We start from the raw sequence: 24,976 nt of genomic DNA, 5'->3' as shown, positions 1-24,976 counted from the left end.
TTGCTATTGCCACATAAATCAAAATTATAATTGATATAATTTTTTTTCAAATCATTACATATTAATACCATACATAGTAAATATATTTTCATTTTTTAATGTTTTTTTATAATAAAATTAATTTATTTGTATATTTATTAGAGATACTTGTTGTCCTTCAGAATTTATATTTCTTATACTTTCAATTTAACTAATAACTATAGTTGGGTAATTTCAATATTTTAGCTTTAGTCTAAATTTTAGCAAGCTTAAAAATCAAACCAATTTTTTAACCAAAAACTATCACCTTAACTTTTGGAGTTTTTTTAAATATAGCAGCCAAAAAGTGTTAATTGGCCAATTTTTAAAAGCAGTCTAAGATATTGTCCAAAAGAATATAATGTAAGCCTGGAGATTTTGTTCATAGATGGCAGATAGGATTGGACCTCTTATAATATTATTTTGGCTAAAATCTTAATTGGGTTGTTTTAAAATTGACACAAATTGGGGTGTATAATAATATTATAGCTCAAAATTGAAAGAAACTATTATAAATTAAAATGCCCTTATTTTAAGATTTTATCCAGCACGCAGATGCAGATTGTGCTGAATTAGCTGTTATTTAGCCATTATCCTGCTATAGTAATAACTAAGGCTGGCAAATAAAAATCAATTTGTTTAAAATCACCATGATTTTTTTTTAAATTTCAAAATACTAAATATAAGGAAAAAGACAGATTATTTTAGAATTAAATTATTTTTATATGAAAATACTAAATTGTAGTAGTAATCATTATTTATTAGTTAAAAAATATACTTGATTCATTTTTATATTGTTTAAATGTGTCGGCTAAAATATTTTTAAAAAAATATTATAGATTCATATATCTTGTGGCATATATATCACATTTCATAATCACAAGAAATAATTGCTCTACTAATTTATTCAATAAATTAATATTTAAATTTTTATTGGCTTTATATTTATCTACCATTTTAATTTTTCTACAAAATCATTTGAAACCTTTTCACTGCAAAACTAGATTAAAATATATAAAAATAACATCGATATGATATTGGAATTTTAAGGAAATATGACAAATCTCATAAATTATATGCCATTGTTGAGTCAAAATTAAAGTTCTAAGATTTTAATATTTATCTAGCTCGACTTGCAGCAAGGCAGGCCCATCATTCTAATATTAATTTACGGTTAGTCGAAGAATATAAAATAAATCTCTATCTACCCTTTGGATACTTTTAAACACAAATGAATGAAAGGTCCTTGATTCAGTAAGCATTTACAAATCTACAGATATTATTACCGCATAAGTCTTCCCAATCTATTTTAAATCTTGATAAAGAAAATATGTTATTTGGTATATTTTTATTGTGAGAATCAGCGTCTACATTAGCGGGAAGGGTAGGAACAGTTTGCATCCTATATTTTTGAGGGGGTATGGGGTAAGCTGCTTTAATGGGGGTAGGATAAAATTTTTGGGGGGATTATCTATTAAATTTTGAGATGAAATAGGACAAAATTTATTGCTGTAAAAATTAATACTTTTATTATAGTATTATTATAATACAATTCATCGACCAAATCTATATATTGCAAACAATCATACACATTGTTTTCCAAATAAACTATCCTTTTAAATGTAATTTAAAAGGTCTAGTTATTTTAGCAAGTTCATAATGCCAGAATAATAAATTCATTGTAAATAATGAAGGTTTTAATTGAATTTATTATCTAAAAATAAATTCTTTATATTCATAAAATATCGATAGTTGGTAGTAGAGATAGATTAATTTAAGTTATCCTTTATGAATTCTTTGAAAAGAGTATTAATAAATAAATAGGTGAAAATAATAATATAAAGACACCGCCGCCGAAGGCGGCGGGAATTTTTTAGGGGTGTAGGCAAAGGTTTTTGAAGGGGGTTTGCATCCAGTGAAAATCCTGTCATGTAGACGCTGGTGAGAATGCAAACTATGGTATAAAAGGTTAAATATGGTTGCTAATTGTAGTAAAGAAGTAATCTAGTCTAATATTTTATTATATTGTATATTATATTTGCCAATTGGATATGATTATATACATATATATTTACGATTAATATAATAGGTGTTGTTTAACTTCCTAATGTATTATGTACACACTTATCCATTATCGTATAAATATAATCGCCATTTCTAATTATGTTGTTGTATGATATGAATATTGTATAGAAGTATAGAAATAAATAAATGAAAATAATGGTTCTAATATCGCAAAATTGACGACGAGGAGGATAATATTCTAATTAAAACAAGTAAGAAAATAGTTATTAATTTTATAAATTATGCCTCAGGCCAAAAATACTAGTATAATTGATAAATTAGAAAAATATCAAATTAATTCTTCAATACAACGGTTGGTTCCAATTTTGGGACGCAACGTTAAGACTTAAGAACTGGACACCGACCGATCAAGAAAATAAGGACCTGTTCATGGTGAGTTTTGGCGCTGAAGGCATTGACATTCTCGAACAATATTTATTTCCTGAAACCATTCTAACGACTAAATTTAATAAGATAAGGAGTGTCTCGCTACATATTTTTGAGAAGAATAAAACCATTTTCGGTAGTAGATTAGACTTCATAAGGTTAATTAGAAGTGAGAATGAACCAATTGGAGAATTTGCTAATAGAATCAAAATAACTGCGAAAGCGTGTTGTTTTACGCCGTCAGAAGTTGACGGCCGGTTAAGAGATCAATTAGTCGCGGGTATAGATCTACCAGGTCTTGAAATTGAACTTAGGACTAAATATCCTCTAGCATTGGATGCGAACAAAAAGCCCCTGACGTTCCAATTCGTGCTAGATATGGCCACGGCAACAGAAAATGCTCAAAACGAAATGACCATCAAGAAAGACTTGGTAAATAGTGTCAGACCGCAAGATAACAAACATAAAATGCCTAATTCACAAGAGTTTGTTAAGAGAGATAATAATTATAGGAAGCCTAATAATAAGTTTTACGATAATAAATGTAAGAATTGTGCCGGCTGGCATGAAAGATATTTATGCCCAGCTAAAGACAAAACATGTTTTAAGTGCCAGAGAACCGGACATTTCGCAGCATGTTGCCTTAGTAAGCCTGTATATCGCAATTTAAACTCAGTGAAACCACATTTTCACTCAAGTGATTCGATTAATAATCTCTGGACAAGGGGATTAAATAAAAGGGCTAAGATCACAGCCAAAATAAATGGACTTAGTGTCACTTTTGATTATGATACAGGAGCACAAGCCTCGATTATAGGATTGAATATTTGGGAGAAAATTGGCAAACCATTAACATCTTCCACAAACCCATTAGCAGCCTATGGAGATAAGCCTTTGGATCTTATGGGTGAAGCCATGGTTCGTGTGCAAGTGGGGAAGGAAATTCGCAATTTTTATCAGTTATTATAATAAAGTCAAATGATTTACCTCTGTTTGGGTTGCCATGGATTTTAGCATTTGGGTTTGAGTTACCGAGACAGGTAAGCATAAAACAGGTTCTCAAAACGAATAGAGAAACAATAACATCAAGTTGCCACCAAACCAACGATGCCCCGATGGGCCGCTCGAATACATTCGGTGCCCCCGCGGGCCAAAGCCTCGATGGGCCGTTCGAATACAATCGATGTTCACACGGATCGAGGATGTCACTAACGGAAGACTCAATGGGGCATTTGTTAGCTAAACAGTTTAAAGCTGTTTTTGACGACAAACCGGGGTTGATACGTAATTACGCGGTGCGACTTCAATTAAAAGATACGGCTGTTCCAAAATCGTTTCCAGCTCGTCGAGTGCCATTTCCGTTACGCAGAGCGGTTGAACTAGAACTGGATCGCCTTGTGGCTGCTGAGATTTTGGAGCCCATCGATTCCTCTATAACTAGGGTGCCATGGGCAACCCCAACAGTATAAATGTCAGAAAAAACAATGGCGAGATTCGTATTTGCGCAGATTTCAAGGTGAGTTTAAATCCCCATCTATTATATGATCATCACGTTATTCCTACACTGGATGACTTATTGGTTAAGATTCAGGGGGGGAACCGTTTTACGGTGATAGATTTAAAGGACGCGTATCTACAAATGGCCGTTGAGCCAGAGTCCCAAGAATATTTGGTCATCTCAACACATAAAGGATATTTTCGATACCGAAGGATGCCGTTTGGGCTTTCGTGCGCACCAACTATTTTCCAGCGTTACATGGACAATGTTTTGAAAGATTGCCCGATGACTGGAGTGTATTTGGACGATGTAATTATCTCCGGCGAAAATGACGCCGAACACCTGGCTAATTTAAAAATAGTACTCGAAAGGCTGCAGGAAGCCGGCCTCAAAGCTAAATTTGAAAAGGTCCAATTTCTACGGAAATCTGTTTCATTTTTAGGTATAGTTATCGACCAAAATGGGGTACATCCAAGCGAAGAGAAAAGTTAAAGCAATCCAGGCCGCACCTAACCCCAAGAATGTTCATCAGTTACGTTCATTTCTTGGGCTTGTCACATATCATGAACGGTTCATTCCCAATCTTCATAGTGAAGCAGCTGTGTTACATCGATTGACTAGTGTAAAAGTACCATGGTGTTGGACTAATGTAGAGCAGGAGGCTTTCGATAAGGTTAAGACATTGTTATCAGCGGAAGAAACCTTAACGCCGTATAATGCTAAATTACCGTTGATTATGGAGTGTGACGCGTCAGATACAGGACTGGGGGCTGTTTTACTTCATAAGGTTTCACAAAACGAGGAAAAACCCATAGCATTCGCGTCTCGGACGTTGTTACAGTCGGAGAAACATTATGCGCCTATCGATAAAGAAGCGAGGGCATTGTTATTTGGAATAGAAAAATTCCACAACTTTATCTACGGTCGAAAATTTAAACTTCGGACAGACCATAAACCCTTGGAACGGTTGTTCGGGGAAAAGAGGGATCTGCCAAAGATATCGAACAATCGTCTGACACGTTGGGCCTGGAAGATGGCCGCTTACGACTTTAGCGTGGAATATAGATCTGGTCGGGAGAATGTTATAGCAGACGCCTTATCTAGGCTACCGCTCCACGATATCATACCTAATCGGGATACCAAGCATGCATTGGCAATTCGGAACGTAAACTTAGAGGATATGCAGGTCTCAGAGGGAAACCTGCGCAAGTATTCAACTAAAGATTCAATATTAAAGCGTGTGGCACAACATATTGAGCAAGGGTGGAGAGGTTTTAATCGGAAAGAAGAACCGGAGTTAGTCATTTTTTACACCCAACGAGAGGAATTAACAGTAGACAGGGGAATAGTTGAACGAAATGGTAGATTGATAATCCCTACGAAACTTAGGAATTCAGTGTTAGAAACACTACATCGGGGACATCCGGGAATAAACGCGATGAAATCTATTTTCCGGTTGTATTGTTGGTGGCCGAAGTGCGAAGAGGACATAGAACAGTATATAAAGCTGGTGTGTTGGATGTCAGAAAAATCGACCAAACGTAATGGAATTACCACTATACTCATGGAATTGTACTAAAGAGCCATGGGAGCGTATACATCTAGATTTTGCGGGACCGGTTGACTCTTTATATTGGCTAGTGGGAGTAGATTCATACTCAAAATGGGTTGAGGTAGACCTGATGAAAAACACATTGGCGAAGGAGATGATAACGAGATTAAAGAAGTGGTTTGCTACCTTTGGGGTACCTAAAAGCATTGTAACGGATAATGGACCTCAATTTATTTCAATAGAATTTAAGCGATTTTGTGAAGAAAACAACATTTGCCACATTCGCTCAACGCCGTACCACCCGAAGACAAATGGGCAGGCGGAACGAACCATTCGAACTTTAAAAGGGAGGTATTATGCCAGTCGAGAATCAATTAATGACCCACAAGAGGCGATGACTCAAACGGTAGCAGCGTATAGGCTGGGAGAACATAGTTCGACGGGTAGGTCACCAGCGAAGATTATGTTCGGTGTCGTCAAATAAGAACTAATCTCGACTGGGCTAGACCAGAGGTGGGAAAGGAGATTGATAAAGCCAAGGATAAACAAAATCAAGAACGTGATACACATTCCAATTTTAGGGAATTTGATGTTGGCCAGCATGTATGGGTAAGGAATGAAACCACTAAGGGTTGGAGAGAAGGAGTGATTCAGGATAGAAATGGATTATATTCATATGTAGTCAAGACCCCAGATCGTGTAATACGGAAACATGCTGACCAATTAAGAGACCGTTTGATAGCAGATACGACGGAGCACGTGATCGCTGACAGCGATCAGAGAGAGTGTGAGGCCCCAAGGCGAGATCGGATACATAAGCCCCCGAAACGAATGATTGAAGAGATTTAGACATCTCTCAATTAACGTAGGGGGAAATGTAGTAAAGAAGTAATCTAGTCTAATATTTTATTATATTGTATATTATATTTGCCAATTGGATATGATTATATACATATATATTTACGATTAATATAATAGGTGTTGTTTTAACTTCCTAATGTATTATGTACACACTTATCCATTATCGTATAAATATAATCGCCATTTCTAATTATGTTGTTGTATGATATGAATATTGTATAGAAGTATAGAAATAAATAAATGAAAATAATGGTTCTAATATCGCAAAATTGTTCCAAAAAATGCTATCGATACTTAGCATAATTTTAAAACAGATTTAAAACTATTTTTCTAATATATAAAAATTATATATTTTCACAACTTTACTTATTAGTAATTCTACCAATGAAAGAACATCTTCTTTAACAAGAATAAAAGCATACCTGGAAAGTAGTGTCCCAGCAATTTGAGCCAATTTTTTTTAAACGTATTTTAGCCAGACCAAGTCTTGAGATTTCGCTAATAGATGTCCATCTTTAGGCCATCTATGAGCAAAATCTTCTGACTTGCATAATATTTTTTAAAATTGATTTAGCCGATTTTTAAAATAGGCTCAAATCGAGCCATTTACCAGCATTTTTGAGAAGCACTACCTCTAAAAATAGCTTGAATGGGTGTTAGCCCCTCTTTATACACTAGGATTTGACAGCAACTGATAAAATCATTGAAAATTTTTCTCAAAGCAAAAGAAAATTAAATTTAACATATAATTTCATATGTTTGTTAATTATATTTTATCCAATTTTTAATACATCATATTCATGAATACTTTTATACGTGCAATAGTTCTTAAGAATATTTTTGTGCATTTATCTATTTTTCCAACATTTTTTTTAAAAATGTAATTAAAATTTATATATCAAATTTTAAATGCTTAAATTAATATTTTTTTACATAGTTCTTTTTCAATGCCGATACACATTTAATGATTATTATAATAATTTATAATAGAATTTGTCGATTATAAATTTTTCAATATTTTATAATAGTCTTAATAAATTTAAGAAGTTAAATTTTTTTGAAGAAAATAATTATACTCACCCTCCCCTACCTCTCACAACAAATTCCTGCGTTTGTGCCTGATATTTTATATTCTTATAATATGTTAGTATTTATAATGAAATGCAATACACAAAATAAAATAAAATTTTTATTATGTTTATATTATGTATTCTTATAAATCACTAGTATTTAAAAAATTTATTAATTAAATAATAATGTTATAGAGCGTCATCTATTCCCCTTGAGTTAATTATACTGAGACGCTCACCCGTTCAAAATGCTAAAGGTAGACCTGTGCGCCGGCCGGCCGGTGGCCGGCTGCCGACCTTTTTTTGGTTACGCCGAAAATGCCGCCGTTTAAGAAAATCACGCGGGCGCGCCGCCGATTTTTATGTCGGTGCGCACGGCCGGCGCAGAAATTTCTTTCATATTTCACACCTTTTTATTCTAATAAGTGGTCAACATCACTCTTGTAATTTTTTAATGTCAATCAGATTTTGATAAATTTTTATTTTCTATTATTTTATAATCATAATTATATTGACTCATTATAGAATTTAATCACTCAAAAATCTAAAATTCCAAAAGTTACCATAATTTTACATATTTTTAAAATGGATGTATCTACATTTAATAATTCTATAAATAATTTTAGTATCCTAACTCTGGATAATAAAAAATCCATAGTCTGGAAATTTTTTGCAAAAGAATTAGAGAAATTATTACTGCTCTAAGATATAAAACTTCAGAAGTTGAATTTGAATTCGAGGAATATCAAAGAAAATGTCTAAGTACATTAGATTTAACATCAGACATGTTAGATCTTGACAGCATTGATCCATACCCGAGTACCCGTTTTCAAATTGGCAATTCCAATGATAATAATAACAATAATTCCACGTATATGGAAACCTTAAAATTAAATATCCCAAGCCCAAAACATTGGGATAGTATATTAATTATGCTAGAAAGCATATCTGGATTAAATAAGGATTTAATTAATAATGTTTTGAAAAGAATTGGGAAGCACTTTCTCAAATTATGAATCTGATCTGATAGAAGAACTATTAGCATTTCTTTCAAAATTTAAAAAAACTGTCGAATTTCTTTCAATACATAAAGGGCCTACTTTAAACTTGGTTACTTTTTAGAAGTGAAATTGAAACACATTTAATAGTAAATGATAGTGATAGTTCTGAAATTATTTCACTATAGGAAAATATGCTAAAAAAACCTGCGTTACGATTTCCGGTTTGTAATCTGCAATTAATATTATATAAGTATATTCTTTTATTTTTTATTTAAAATTATCTAGGTATTGGCTTCTCTTTTAGATCCAAGATTTTAAAAATTGACAATTGTGTCAAAGTATTTAATAGAGCAAAATTGCTCAGCTTCAGAATTTATAATAAAACATCTTAAACTTATAGAGAATGATGATAATCAGGTAGTAAATATAGCTAATGAGGATGAAGATGAATTATTAAATTCAAGTTATTTGACAAAATTGGCAAATAAACATTCAACAAATATAAATTTATGATTCCAAGTTAGGTGACTTAGAATAAGAATGCCACAGTTTTCTTGGAAAACGACATTTACAACATATTCTAAATTTTTGGAGAGAAAAGAAGAGTGAACTTCTTAATCTTTCCAGTCTCGACAAAAAAATTCTTTGCATTCCAGCGACTAGTACACTCAGTGAAAGAGTTTTCTCTACCGCTGGATTGACGTTAAATTCAAGGAGATCATCATTATGTCCCGAAAATTTAAATAAAATAATTTTTATACAAGATATTATAAAATTACGAAATCGATTTTGGATATAATAAGTTTTCTATTAAATGAATATTAAAAAATATGCCGAGATATCTGTAGAATAGTGTATATTTTTATTTGTTTTTTAAAAAAAAATTAATAAGCAATTAAAAAAATTTATGTTATAAAAATTTCTAACTGCGCCGATTTACGCCGATTTTATTGACGGCAGCTAAAAATCGGCGCGCCGCCAGCCGTCGATTCGATTTTTGAAAATTGCGCCAGCCGCTGATAGTTTTGTCGGCGCACTGGTATAGCTAAAGGTAATGTTTTAGCAAACTTCAGGAATAAATAACCCTAGAATTTTAGCCGGGAATAAATAACCCTAGAATTTTAGCATTAAATAAAACTAATATTAAAAAAGGAACATAAATTAAGTAATATTTCTAAATACCTCTAAATTATAAATTTATTAATCAATATCTCTAATGATAGGTAACAATTATACTTAAAAAGTGGCTAGTAATCGAAATTTTTAGAGTACATGTATATTGATATTCAGATTAAATAACCAAATATTTTTTCTTAGCTTCTTTTACATTTTATTTGTATCCTTCCTTATTGCCCTTCATTCCTTCAACCACACCTTCGTTATAAATGAAAAAATATTTCAATTTAAGTCAAATTTTGTATTTAAATATTTTAATTATTTTATAAAAAAAACAAAATATCTACAAAATTGTATTTCGCTCAATATAAAAGACAATTTAAAAGGAGATATTGTTATTTTTAAATACAAATCAAAAGGAAATAACGGAAGGAGTGAGGCATAACATCTCATGTGATATTGATATGTCCTTAATCCCAATTATATAATGCTTATCAAAAACTAGGTATAGAAAATAACAATACTAGTGACGAAACAAAACTATTGAAATGTTTATTCCAGATATAATAATTAAAGATAATACTAGAGTGTTGTAGTTGAGATATTTGGGACCTAAAATAAAAATAATACTAAATTCTTATTAAATTCTATATATTGATCAATTATAAATTAACATAAAAGGAAAAAGTAACAAAAAATATAAAGAAATAAAAAAGTTTAAAAATTACGAAAAATTATCTTTGAAAAATATCGCCGGGGTGGCGTAATGGGTTATGGTGTATGCTTGGAAACATAAGGAAGCAGAGGACGCAGGTTCAATCCTGGAAAGGAGCATAAAAACTTTCAGGTTTTTTTTCGATGACTGATGTGTAAGGACATATGGTATGATGATTTTCGTAGCTTAGAGATGACACCCCGGTCACCGACAGGCCTTAGCCGGGTGCTAATGATACTTGTCCACAGCGTCTACATGGCCGGGGGGGGGGGTAGGAGACAAATGCCTCCAAAATATATTAGCATTTTTGGGGGTAGGTATCGATTTTAAGGGGTTGATATTAATTTTTTGGGGGTAGGCATTATTTTTTGGGGGGTAGGTATTGATTTTTGGTGGGTAATTTTTGATTTGAATTATAATCTTTTTTTAATCCATTAATTGATACGATTATGATGGTTATCGTTTGATTTTCTGAAAAATGTCAATTAAAGTAAAGATATTTGTCAATTAATAAATAATATAAATTTTCTTTGTCAACGATTTTCATTTAGCATTTTATCAAGTTAATATTTACACATTTCCTATTTGGTACTTTTCTTAGAGGTGAATATATTTATATTATGTTTTTTAATAAATTTATAGATTTTAGCAGGATAAATTTTAGGTAATTTTTTGAGTCATGCATAAAAACATATATCAGCAAGCAAAGAATAATAAAAAACATAATATGTAAAAAATTATATTATAATAATTATTTCTTTCTAGATGCCAAGTAACAAAACCATATTTAAAGTTAAGTGCAATATTAAAAATTGCAAAACTTCTAAAATAAGAAGTGACAAGATACATGAACATTATAAACATAAACATCCTCATGTCAAGCCAGCTGATATGAAATTTACAAAGGTAGCCATCAAAAGAGATAATAATAATTGGGTATCTTTAAATTGTGATATTCCATATAATATCACAAATGGAGTTGAAACCCAGTTGCAAAAAAAGACAATAACATCTTACTTCCAAAAAGTAATATTTTTATTTATTATTGTAACTATAAATTTGTGAATTTATAGAAACTGATTTAAAATTTTACCAGAATAATATTAATATTAAAGTAGTCAGGGTATAGAGAAAATAAATTATATATATTATTATTTAATGTTTTTTAACTGTTTATCACACTATTTTTATATCTATATATACTTTATAAAGTTCAATTTAACAATATGTTTAATAAGTTAATAATAATAATTTAAAACCAAAGTATTAAAAAAACTTATTAAGTTAATATAATGTAGTAAAATAAGGTAATGTTAATTTCTAGGAATTTTTAAATTTAAATCTTTTCATCTTTAATTGAATTAAGACTTCAAATTCTTTTACTTTTTTTAAATATAAATCTTATAAAATATGATTTGGAATCAACTATTTTCAAAATGTTATCTGTGTGAGTTTCATCCCCTTTATTTACATTATGTGTTATATTAGGTATGTTTATTATCATTGTTTTATTTAGCTATTAGAATTTCTTTAGATAATATACTTTCATCATGAATTTCACAATTTTATTTATACTTAATATTGTTTTTATTTTTATAGTCATTATAATATTGTTTTATGATTTCTTCATGTGATCACAGTTTTATATTAATCTGCATCTATCATGCCTATGAATCTTTCAAGTATATTTTAAAAATGTTTTTACATGATCTAACAAAGTCATATTGATGTTTATGATTATTGCGTTCAAAATATGTGAATTCCCTTTGTATTCTACATTCACTTGTGCTTTACCTATTACTTGTATCATCTTTCCATTGTAACCTGATAACTTTATGTTGGACTTCATATTATTTTTAATACCTGTTTTCTCAATCATGTATTCATGTAGAATTAAAACATTTATTAAAAACTTAATTATAATGTAGTTAAAAAAAATTATCATTTGCCTAAAAATTTATTAAAATATAGTTATCATAAGGAAAGAAATTAAACTCCTCTTTATTTATAGAAAATCTCAGTTATTGAAGATTCACAAATTGTATTATCTCCTCATCCAATCCCCAGTTCCAGTGAGGTATTTACTTTGTATGATGAGGTATTTAATTTAAATACGAATTATATGATAACTTTTGAAAGAAATAAATTATGATTATGAGGTTAATTAAATATTTCCAACCTTTATTAAAAACTTAATTATAATGTAGTTAAGAATAAAATGACCATTTGACTAAAATTTTATTAAAAATATAGTTTTTCATAAGTAAACAAATTATACTCTTTATAGCAAATCTCCAATATTGAAGATTCACAAATTGTATTATCTTCTCATCCAATCCCCAGTTCCAGTGAGGCGCTTACTTTGCATGATGAGGTATTTAATTTAAATACGAATTATATGATAATTTTTGAAGAAAATAAATTAGGACATTTAAATATTTCCAACATTTATTGATTAACTTAATTATAATGTAGCTAAGAATAAAATGACCATTTGGCTGAAATTATATTAAAAATAGATTTTCATAAGTAAACAAATTATACTCTTTATTTATAGCAAATCTCCAATATTGAAGATTCACAAATTGTATTATCTCCTCATCCAATCCCCGGTTCTAGTGAGGCACTTACTTTTCATGAGGCATTATATTTAAATAAAATTTATATAATGACTTTTGAAGGGAATAATGAGGATATTCAAAGTCCAAGTCTTATTCAGCTATACAAAAAAAAGGAACCAAATGACCCTTTTCACTTTATATTATTTAGGATGACAAATATTTTGATAAATTTCATAATTGCTGTAGGCCCTTGTCAGCCATGTACAATTAAATTTCAATATCCTGTTACTAACAAGAGGTTTTAAATAATATTTATTTTCATTAATTTTTACCCATCCATTATTTCTATACCAATATATTTTTTTTTACTTTTTAAACAGGAGCATGAATATAACCTATTATAGAAAGGTTAATATAGATGGTTCCCTCAACCCCAGAAATTGGCTATCTTATAGCACTACTTTAGACAAAATCTTTTGTCTATATTGTATTATGTTTGGTGGCCCTAAGTCCAATACTTTTTGGACTCAACATGGGGTAAATAATTGGAAAAACATAAAGCGTGACTTAGAGAGACACGAAGCATCTTCTCTTCATAAAGATTGTGAATATGCAAACATGACTTGGCTTGCAAATAAACGCATTCAAGATCATTTGCTATCAAATAAACTTGATATAATCATGGAAAATCGTAATATAGTTCATAATATTATCAATGCCATTATGTACCTTATAAAATGTAATATAGCCTTTTGGGGTTCTAATTCGAATGAAGGTAATTTTATGTGTCTAATAAAATTAATGGCAAAAACGGTTCCAACTTTACGTGCATACATGGATAACAACGAAAAATTGCGGAGAAAAAAATCAGATAAAATTTCGAGACCTTATATAAATTTACTGTCATATGGCCACGTGAAAAAAATAACTGAAATTATTAATATAAAAATAACAAAAAGCATTATTCAAACAATTAAAGAGAATCGTGCCTATAGCATCATATTAGATGGAACATATGATGTGTCTAAAAAAGAATGCATAGCTTTGCTTGTACGGTATATAGAAGATGATCTGCATCCACATCCTGTAGAAAGGATCATACATGTTTTTACAACATCAGAAACCACTGGGGAAAATATAAAGAAACATGTTTTTTCTAAGTTTAATGATCTTGGTCTTCCTCTTGATTATTTGGTTAAACAAAGTATGGGTGGTGCAGGGAATATGAGAGGAGTATACAAAGGAATGCAGGCTTTAATATTGAAAGAGGCTCCAAAAGCCATCTATATTTGGTGCCATGCACATCGGCTAAATTTAGTAGTTGCTCATGTTTGTGGATGCAAAATTGAAATGAAAAAGGCAATGGGAATATTAGATGAGTTATATAATTTTATGAATGGAGTTAGACGTCAAGGTGTATTTGTTAAATATCAAATGAGAAAGTCCAAGAAATCTCTTAAAAGAATTAAAAACACAACAAGGTAAATAAAATATTTTTAATGAAACTTGCAACTTATATATTTTCAGAAATTGGTCATCATCCTACAAACCTGTAGAAATCTTTTTAGATGTTTATGAACATATTTTAGCATCATTAGTTGAATTAAAAGATTCTAATGACCCAAGCACCTCTTCCATTGCCGATGGGTTATTATCAAGAATTAAAGATGAAAATTTTATATTAAGTCTTTTTATTTTGAAAGAAATATTGAAATGTACACATGAGGCTTGTATTGAAATGCAGGCAGTTGGTAATGATTTGGCTTTGGTAACCAAATTAATACAACATACAAAAAATAAATTACAAAAACTAAAAGGTTAATATTAGTTACTTTTTCTATAAATAATTTTAAAATATAGCTAATGGAGACAATATATTTTAAAAATTACATTCCTTATCTAATAGTTTTTTGAAAAAGAATAATGTAATAACTGATTTGTATAATATGAAATCAATATTCAAATTGGATCAAACAGAATTCAATAATTATGTTGAACAAAAAAAAACAAGTTGAATAAATTAAAAAAATTTAAATTATTATTTATTATTATAGATATAGAAGGAAATATTTTTCCCTGTTCTAAATGCAATAATTAATCACCTAAATGATCGATTTAATTATGATTGTTTAAATTTTTTATCACAGATATCCATTTTTACTCCCGCTGGAATTATGGATAATGAAAAAATAGAAGGATGGCAAATATCCGAAATTTGTAATACTTATCAATTGGATGTCCAAAACATTGTTGATGAATATAATGATTTTCGCTCTTTATATTTGGAGTCTCAATCAATCATTTTTTGCAAAGATCTTTTAAAAGTTAAAAAGAATGACGCGTTATATATTGATGAAAGTAATTTATTGATATTTTATTTGTAATTGTATATAATTAAAGGTATTGCAAACGATCAAATTACCAAAGAAAATATCAACAGCGAAATCATGACCAAAATAAAAAAATGGATAAAATTTTCTTTTATATTACCATACCGACTTTTAAATCAATTAAATTCTTATTCAAATTTAAATTTATTATATAAATATTTATTAACCCTTCCTACAACTTCCTGTTCAGCCGAAAGAGCCATGAGTAAAGTAAAAATTGACAAAACTCGAATGCGGAATAAAATTTCGGACCCATTTTTGGAAAATTTACTGTTAATATCCAGCGAAATTGATGTTTTTGAAAAATTTACAATTGATGATATTATAACACAATTTGCTTTAACATCAATAAGCTTATCCAAATTATTAATAAAATAATTAATGTATCTTTTTCACAGCGAATATATAGGCTTTTAAATAATGTATATTTAATTTAACATTTTATAATTTCAATGCAAAATATACTATAATTCATTTTATTCTAATATTTTATATAATAGCTCTATTTACAATACATGTTTTTAATTATGTGGAATCAAGCTAAATATACCTCTTTAAATTTATTCGTCTTATATTTTTTACAATATTTTAGATCTTTTTCATAGAAATATTATATCTCATTTAATTCACTTATATATATTTTATGAAAATAAAGTGAATACCAAATTATGAAAAGATTGCATTATTTAAATAAAAGTTCATTATCACTTACAAATTTTTAAATTTTTTTTCCCTAAATAGGCTTGAAAGATTGTAAATAGAATTATGTTGTAAGGTTATAAATGGTGGCAGATAAGATTTTTTAAATAAAATCACTATACCATCGTAGGTCTGTAAATTTCGCGGCCGAAGGCCGCAGGATTTTTTTTAGGTGGGTATGGGTAGATTTTGGAGGGGTTTGCCTCCATCAAATTTTCTGCCATGTAGACGCTGCTTGTCCAATAAACAAACAAATGAAAATATGAATGTGAAACCTAGGGAGTTCCCTCCAAGCGACGCAGATCTCCATCCTGTGAAAAGTAAAATAAAGGTCAAAGCAAAGAAGACAAGATTAGCAAGTTTGGAATTGGTATCAATGTTGAACAAAAGAAAAGTTGATATAGCGTGCATACAAGAGACGAAATGGAAAGGTTAGAAGACTTTAATGATTGGAGATGAGTACAAATTGTACTATAAGTGAATTCTTAGTAAAAGGAACGGTGTCGGTATCATCCTCAGTCAAGATCTAACCTCCTCAGTAGTAGAAGTCAACAGGATCTCTGATAGACTAATGAAGATAAAACTCTGCATTGGTCAATCTATACATCTTTTCAGTATATGCTCCTCAAACGGGTTGCAAGGTAGAAGAGAAAGATACTTTAGAGCTATTCTTGATAAAGCTGTAATGGAAATCTATAAGGATGACCTAGTCATAATAGGTGGTGACTTAAATGCGCATGTGGGAAAAACAAGAGATACCTACAAAAGGCATCATGGTGGTTTTGGATATGGAGAAAGAAATGATGAAAGAGGGCATATACTGAAATTTGCGCGCCCTGACTTTGCCTTAACCAACACCTACTATAGGAAAAAAGACAGTCATTTAATATGAAAGTGGTACAAGGAAAACACAGATTACATGCTAATCTCTCGTAAAAAATTAAAAGATGTAATAGACTGCAAAGTCATCCCAGGAGAAGATATAGCCGCGCAACACAAGCTACTCGTCACAATTACAGATGCCTTGGCAATCAATGCAAACATTGAAACAATAGATTCTTCACAAGTCAGTTAAAAAAATGTGGACAGACCTTTCATCCAGATTAATAGACACTGCCAAATCGACACTAGGCTTGACAAGGGGAGGTAACAAATCATTCAAAGAACTATGGTGGTGGAATCAAGAGGTACAAACCACTATACAGGAGAAAAAAGCCTTTTATAAAATATGGTACAAATCCAAAAACCCAAATGACAAGTCAAGATACAAAAAACCCAAAAGATTAGCTACAAAGGCGGTGGCTAGAGCCAAATCTATGGCATACAATGACATGTATGAAGAACTACATACCAAAAAAGGGCAAAATAAAATATACAGATTAGCCAAACAGCGAGAAAAGAATTCTAGGGATATAAACGGAGCTTAGAAAGTAATCAAAAATAAAGATGAGAAATTGATAATAAAAGAAAAAGAAATATTGAATAGATGGAAAGAATATTTTCAGGAGCTTCTCAACTTTAATACCCACATACTATATCTAGATGAACACTCCCTATGTCAAAATCTTGTACAACTAATAATAGAACAAGAAATAATCACCTGCCTCAAGCATATGAAAAACAACAAAGCTAGGGGTCCAGATGATATTCCAATAGAAAGTCTTAAAGCCTAAGAGATGATGGAATACATTTCCTCACAAATCTATACAATAAAATACATGGAAATGAAGAGGTTCATCAAAAATGGAGGCAGAGCTATCTAGTTCCTATCTTCAAAAATAAAGAGGATCCACACAATTCTCAAAATTACAGGGGCATTTAACTAATGTCACACTCTCTAAAACTATACGAAAAAATAATAGAAAAAAGATTAAGAGACATAATTGAAATAGGAGAGACTCAGTTTGGCTTTATGCCTGGAAGATCAACAACTGATGCTATCCACGCAAATAGGCAAATGAGTGAAAAATACAGGGAAAAGAACAAAAGCCTACACATGGTCTTTCTCGATCTAGAAAAGTTTTCGATATAATTCCAAGAAAACCTATCTGGTGGGCGCTACGCCACAAAAAGATTCCCGAAAAATATATAAGAATAATACAGGATATGTATATGGGCCATACAACAATGGTCGGTAGCACAACAGGTATTCCAGCAGGCTTCAATAGCCGAAGTAGTTCATCAAGGGTGGGCTCTCAGCCCATTTCTCTTCATTACAGTAATAGATCTATTAGCACAGTCTATGCCTCAAACAGTCCCGTAGAATTATTTGCAGATGTTAATGTGATATATTTGCCGAATCCAAATGAAATGAAAGAAATATTAATGAGTTGGATAAATATCTTAGAAAAGCACTGATTAAAAGTAAATAGAGAAAAGACGGAGTATACGGTGATAGGAGGAGATGAAACAGTGAGTATTAATATAAATGAATGGCAGATATCGGCAATTGAAAGCTGCAAATATTTGGGCTCCATTATATAAACAAACGGTATAATAGAAAAGAGATAAAGAGTAAAATTAATCAAGGGTGGTTAAAGTGGAGATCTTTATCTGGAGTGCTATTTGACAATAAAATTTCACACAAATTAACGGGAAAAATTTACAGTTTTATACAATCAACTATTCTATATAGTTCAGAAACATGGCCAACCAAGGAATCAGACAAGAGAAGTCTACTAATTATGGAGATGAGAATGCTGAGGATGATTGCTGGGGTCAAGAAAGGATAAAGTGCGCAGTGCAAGAATACTAAGTAGTTTAAAGGTAGTGCCCATTAACACTAAATTAATGTTAAACAGACTTAGGTTAGGTGGTATGGGCACACAATGAGATGGCCTATGAACTACATCGTAAATAAGGTTGAGAGTTTGGAAGTGATAGGCAAACGTAAAAGAGGAAGGCCAAAACTTCAATGGGGCCATAAAGTTAGAGTCAATATAAAGAAGTATAAATTAGATAAAAGAGATTGTATGAATAACATAAAGTGGAGAGAGATGTTGAAGGAGCTTACCACCAGAAAAGCTGAAAGCTAGAGAAAAAAAAAATCTTTGAAAAATAAAAAGTTTAAGAAAATTAAGGCGAAAAAAAATAAAAAGTGAACAAATCCAAATTGTTAAAACTCTTAAAGTATGAAAAATCTACAATTATCGTGTTTTTATCTCATTTACATAGACTGGGATCTAAATAATAACTTAATAATTTTAATAAAACATTATTTTTGTGTAAATATTATCATAATTTGAATCAGCGTCTACATGACAGGATTTTCACTGGATGCAAACCCCCTTCAAAAACCTTTGCCTGCCCCCCCCCCTAAAAAATCACCGCCGCCTTCGGCGGCGATGTCTCTTTATCATTATTTTCACCTATTTATTTATTGATACTCTTTTCAAATAATTTATAAAGGATAACTTAAATTAATCTATCTCTACTACAAACTATCGATATTTTGTGAATATAAAGAATTTATTTTTTACATAATAAATTTAATTAAAACCTCCATTATTTACAATGAATTAATTATTATGAAATTATGAGCTTGCTAAAATATCTAAACCATTAAAATTATATTTAAAAGGATAGTTTATTTGGAAAACAATGTGTATGATTGTTTGCAACATATAGATTTGGTCGATGAATTGTATTATAATAATATTATAATATAAGTATTAATTTTTACAGCAATAAATTTTGTCATTTCATCTCCAAATTTAATAGATAACCCTCTCCCCAAATAAAATTAATCCTACCCCCATTAAAGCAGCTTACCCCCCACCCCCTTAAAAAATAGGATGCAAACTGTTCCTACCCCTCCCGCTCATGTAGACGCTGATTTGAATAATGCATTTTTTTATAACGCAATAATACAAGATAGAGTAATCCTATATTTATTTAATAATGATGCTCCTAGTGTAAAAAATATCCATATTTAAAAGGGTCTCCTAAAATAGACGAAAATTTTATCTAGCCAAAAATAATCTTAATAAATATGAATAATAAATGATGTGTCAATTAATATTTTATATTACTTCTTCTAGTATTGTTAAAAAACCCGATTTTGGTCAATTTTTAAAAACGGCTTGATTTTGATCAAAATAATATTCTAATCCTATATATTTTGCTCATAGATGGCATAAAGATTTAGGCGTCTATTCAAATCTCGAGGCTTACATAATATTATATTGGCTAAAATCGTATTCGGGCCCTTTTTAAAAATAGACCCAAATCGGGCTTTTTAACAATACATTCTACGCTGTTGTCATGTTTACTGTACACAAATTAACTTGATTATTTTTTATTTCAAACTACTTTGATAACCACAGTAAAAAATTTATTTAATAATATAATAATATAGTTTAAAAAATTTTAAATATAATATTTTCAACATTAAAATTATCAATGAATAATTCATAAATTCTTTCCAGTGAAAAAATACTTCACTTTTATTATCTTTATTCTCCACTTTTATACTTTCTACATAACTTCAATAAAAATCAGCCCCACACTAGAGGTCTGCAATGGGCAGTTAAACAATTTTAAACATTGGGTAGGTTAAAATTATTACTAAAGCAATGAGCGGGCAGATGAATTCAAAATATTTTTTGGATAAAATGAACACCGCGAGCTAGGATTATTATAAATAATTTTTTATTTTATAATATTACATATTTTATATGCGTAAAATAAAATAATTAAAAGGCCGTTTCCCATGCCATGGCATACCATACCAAATGTAGGGATGCATATCGTATCATATATGGGTTTAGGTTTAGAAATAGCGTTTCGGGTAGATTTGTACAAAATAATAATATTGGTTCAGCTTAAACTTTTTAAACCCCGTTTAAGCCTTTTATGGGCGTTACTAGTCTTTATAATATCAAGGGGTTCAAAAATATTTTTTTAAAATTGTTTTTAAAATTACCTTCTTTTTTAGCTAACATTATCCAACATTATCCAACATTAACTTTTTTTAGTGGTGTAAAAAAATTTTAATTTGAAAGGGGCTCTTCAAATTTTTCAGGGGACTCGAACTGGTGTTCATATACAAGTCTATTAGAAATATGGAAAATAATATTGAGCCGTATACAATTTAAATATCTTCAAGATTATATTATATAAAATTGTATTTTGAGTAGGAGATTTGGACAGCTGTAGCATCTACATGAGCGGGGAAGGGGGCGCTAGGAACAGTTAGCACCCAATTTTTTATCGGGGTGGTAGGGGCTGGCGCTTTTAAAGGAGATAGGATAAAATAGTTTTTTTTAAATTTGGGGGGCTGGAATAATTTTTGGGGGCCATTTTTTGGGGTGCAGAGATTTTTTCTGGGGCCAGGTTTGGGGGCCAATAATTTTTGGGGGGAGATGGTGCCCCTCTCATTCCCCGTGGCTACGGCCCTGGTTTTCAATAGCTATATAGAATGAATTAATATTAAAAAAAAATTTAATACTCATTTCTTGGCATTTTAATTAAAATATTTATTAAAATAGCGGTATTTTTGTCTGGTGTCTTTTTGTCCAAGGTTTTTTCCTATTATATTTATATTCAGTGTTGTCCGGGAATCTTTGTCCAGGTTTCTTTGTCCAGGACATTTATGTCGAGTATTCATTATTTTTAAACGAACTTGATATTCGTTTTTTAACTTATTGCGACTCAGGTATTAAAGTAATTTATTTAGTGACAAATTGTAAATATAAGGTAAAAACAAAGCCATAAATTAAAATATAAATGTGAATGATAGATAATTCTTTTGTCTTTTGTCTTTAGTAATTAATTATTAAGTTGTCTAAATTACATTCCTAACACATTTCTATTGCTTTTATGCATATATTCATTTATTAACTTCCTCTTTAGGTAAAAAATATTTTTATCAAAATGATGAATTATAGATTAGAGTCTATGATTATATGATTAAATTTGCTAATAACTGATTAAATTATTATATTCATTTATATTATGTTCTTAATATAGGTATATCGATGAATCTGTTGGGAAAAGTTAGAAGCTAGGATATTTGAATAATTGTTAGCTGAAGTGAAAAGATGACAATTACCTAGACAAAAGTCGATATTTATTTGATTAGAGGATAGTGTAGATGAAGATCAAGATTATCCACACTAGGTAAAATAAACAATAATGATGAAATATTTTGGAATTACCGTATGACAAACTGATTTGAAATTAAAAATCTGATCATTATAAATAAATTAAAATTATATACTTTTTTTAGAGTATTGCGCAAAGAAATTGAATAAACACGTCTTAAATCTATGCTGAAATGCCATTTCTACCAATTATATGATTCACTTTTAAATTTTCTTGTGTTAAATAATTGATAATAAAAATATTAATGTGAATAAATTGTGATGATAGTTAGAAATAAATAATATTTTTCTATGTTGGACATTGTAATTACATTTCTTTTGTGTGATTTTAAATTCATTACTAATACCAAGATTTTCCATAAAACTCCCTTCTCCATAATTTATTGTTGCTTAGCAAAATTATCTATTTGAGTATTAAATACAAAACCTAAAAATAAATTATTTTATTTATAGAATAATGAGGATAATAAGTTTATGATTCAATTACAATATAAATAAAGTGTTCATTTTAATTTATTATAAAATACAATCATTTAACATGCATTTCTTAAATCTAAAACTGAACTTGTTTTCATTTAATCTATATGATAAAAATAAATCACTTATTTTTAAATGTTGAGCTTAAGCCAAAGATAATTACTGACTTTATATCATGATATGGAAGGAGTTCCTTTCTGAATCAAGTAAAATCTTAAACCTCTTCATACAATTTGAGATATATAAAAAATTAACCCCCACCCCCTCTCACCTGATATCTCAAATGGTTATATTATGAGAGCCTTTTTTGATAGAAAATTAATTATTTTTTTAATCACATGGTAAAAATTATTTTAATAAAAAAATCTGTAAAATACATTTAAATGCAAAAAAAATAACAGTATAAGGGAATAGATTCACACAATGTATTTATAGAGATATTACTGAGATAACATTTCCCCTTGGAGTCATTGAAATGATGACAATTTATTTCTTAAATTTTTACTAGTGCAGTAATTTAGGCTTTTAACCTTAAAAATCCTACTGGTATTTTGAAAAACTATCAGTCCTCAAGCTAGAGCTAAGATATTCTGCCAAAAAACTCGGCTCTTTGGCCATAGGTGAGGGTAAATTTTTTAACATAGAGCCTTAAAAAATATGTAGAATTAATTTTTTATCGATAAAATGATAATTGGCATTTTATTTATGATAAGAAAAGCAGTTATTTTTACTTCATTTAAATTAATTTATATAAATGAAATATTTGTCAAACCAGGTTTGGGCCTAAATTATACCTACAAAAATACGAATCGAATAATTCCATTATTCGTATTCGTTTAAATCGAATAATTCCATTATTCGTATTCGTTTAAATCGAATAATTCTATTATTCGTATTCGTTTAAATCGAATAATTCCATTATTCGTATTCGTTTAAATCGAATAATTTATTATTCGTATTCGTATGAATAATAAAATGATTATTCGATTCGAAAATTTTAATTACCGTGAATTAAAAAAGATCTATTATAAAATTTATTTTGTAAAATTTAACTAAGGATAAAGACAAACAAATTTTATTAGTGAGACAAAATAGAAGCATACATATATAATATATTTATATACAATGTGGAAAAATCAATATAATATTCATATTTATAATGTAGATAAATCTGACGACGGCCAATTTTTCAAACATAAAGTTTTTCGGATTGTTTCCTCCTTTAACGACATTCTGTATTTTGTAACCATATGAGCTCCAACAGAAAACAGTCGCTCACATGGGGTTGAAGATCCCTGTATCGACAATATGTCCCTCGCCATTTTAGATAACACAGCATTAGCAATATTTTACAAATAAAGTGGTAAAAACTTTAGGCAAAAAGTCAAATTTATGATTTCTCCATCATCAAATGAAAGAGAAATATCAGGTTTGCCTGTCATTCTTGATGTGATGGGATTAGCAGTTTATTATAATTGTATATGTTTTGTGTTATATAAATTACCTTCTTCGTCCATCTCTATCATAAAAGAAATTTCTAAAGTAATGGTCTATTATGAGATAAATTAAAATGGAGTTTCAAAATTTGGCGCAATTTTCATTATTCCACTTGGAGATTTTATTAAATTGAAATAATTTCAAATAATTCCTAATAATAATATATGATTTATATATGATTATTTTCCAATATATATTAATACTATAAATTATTTTAGTCGAATAATCTCGAATAATAGATAAAAAATTATTCGACGAATAATATATTTTCCTTATTCGAATTTTCGAATCGAATAATTGTGTTATTCGTATTCGTAAAATACGAATCGAATCGAATATCGAATAACAAATAATTCGTTTTAGGTATAGCCTAATTAAAAAAGGGTGATAAAATTAATTTTCTTTACAGGTGGAGATAATTTTTTTTACATTGAAATCATTTTTTTTGGAGCATTAAAATTTTATTCAAAATATTAAAAACAAATGTAATATCGTTAAAAAATATAGTTATAAACTGGTATGTAAATATTCATAAATGAAAATTTTATCTTCTTTGTGATTGCATCAATTTTTTAATAATTTGATTGGTTATATCTCGATAAGTATAGCCACTCTATTCAATCAATTTTAAGATATACTTTCGAAGAAAGATCCCATCATTTGTCCTTGTTCTAATTGGTGTCATTCCCTAAATATTCAGTAATTTTTAAAATACTTGGACTACTAATAAAATATATTTTAAAGCTACTGTATTTGGAGGATTATCTACATAAATGAATCCTTTATACCATTTAAATTCTAAAATTAATTGGCCTTCAGATATATTTCTATCCTATGAATAAAATCTAGCCAAATATTTAATTTTTCACTGTCAAGATTAGATAAATCCTCTTATCTAGTTTTGTTAAAATGCCTGATTTGGGTCGATTTAAAAAAACGGCCAGATTAAGATTTAATTAAAAATAA

General features: G+C 29.5%; 3 protein-coding genes and 2 long non-coding RNA genes across 5 annotated transcripts; all 5 read left to right on the top strand.

Moving 5' to 3' along the window:
* Positions 1 to 10,800: 10,800 nt before the first annotated feature.
* Positions 10,801 to 11,406, top strand: LOC135928511 (uncharacterized). Its single transcript, XR_010572362.1, has 4 exons — positions 10,801 to 10,885; positions 10,925 to 10,946; positions 11,048 to 11,308; positions 11,356 to 11,406. It is a non-coding gene; the product is annotated as an uncharacterized LOC135928511 (long non-coding RNA).
* Positions 11,407 to 13,227: 1,821 nt separating this feature from the next.
* Positions 13,228 to 14,328, top strand: LOC135928551 (zinc finger MYM-type protein 1-like). Its single transcript, XM_065465007.1, has one exon. It carries the CDS (start codon positions 13,228 to 13,230, stop codon positions 14,326 to 14,328), a length of 1,101 nt encoding a protein of 366 aa, XP_065321079.1.
* Positions 14,329 to 16,503: 2,175 nt separating this feature from the next.
* Positions 16,504 to 17,007, top strand: LOC135928550 (uncharacterized). The gene is made up of 2 exons (XM_065465006.1): positions 16,504 to 16,810; positions 16,880 to 17,007. The coding sequence occupies exons 1-2, from the start codon at positions 16,504 to 16,506 to the stop codon at positions 17,005 to 17,007; spliced, it is 435 nt and encodes a 144-aa protein (XP_065321078.1).
* Positions 17,008 to 17,011: 4 nt separating this feature from the next.
* Positions 17,012 to 17,605, top strand: LOC135928549 (uncharacterized). The gene is made up of 2 exons (XM_065465005.1): positions 17,012 to 17,265; positions 17,419 to 17,605. The coding sequence occupies exons 1-2, from the start codon at positions 17,012 to 17,014 to the stop codon at positions 17,603 to 17,605; spliced, it is 441 nt and encodes a 146-aa protein (XP_065321077.1).
* Positions 17,606 to 21,725: 4,120 nt separating this feature from the next.
* On the top strand, positions 21,726 to 22,317 carry LOC135929014 (uncharacterized). The gene is made up of 3 exons (XR_010572448.1): positions 21,726 to 21,785; positions 21,903 to 22,052; positions 22,162 to 22,317. It is a non-coding gene; the product is annotated as an uncharacterized LOC135929014 (long non-coding RNA).
* Positions 22,318 to 24,976: the final 2,659 nt, after the last annotated feature.

Source organism: Gordionus sp. m RMFG-2023, chromosome 4 (assembly GCF_954871325.1).
Source record: "Gordionus sp. m RMFG-2023 chromosome 4, tfGorSpeb1-WG-v2, whole genome shotgun sequence".
NCBI classification, from domain to species: Eukaryota; Metazoa; Nematomorpha; class Gordioida; order Chordodea; family Parachordodidae; genus Gordionus; species Gordionus sp. m RMFG-2023.
Note: the sequence above shows the minus strand (reverse complement) of the source record. Positions and strands in the feature narration are given on the sequence as shown.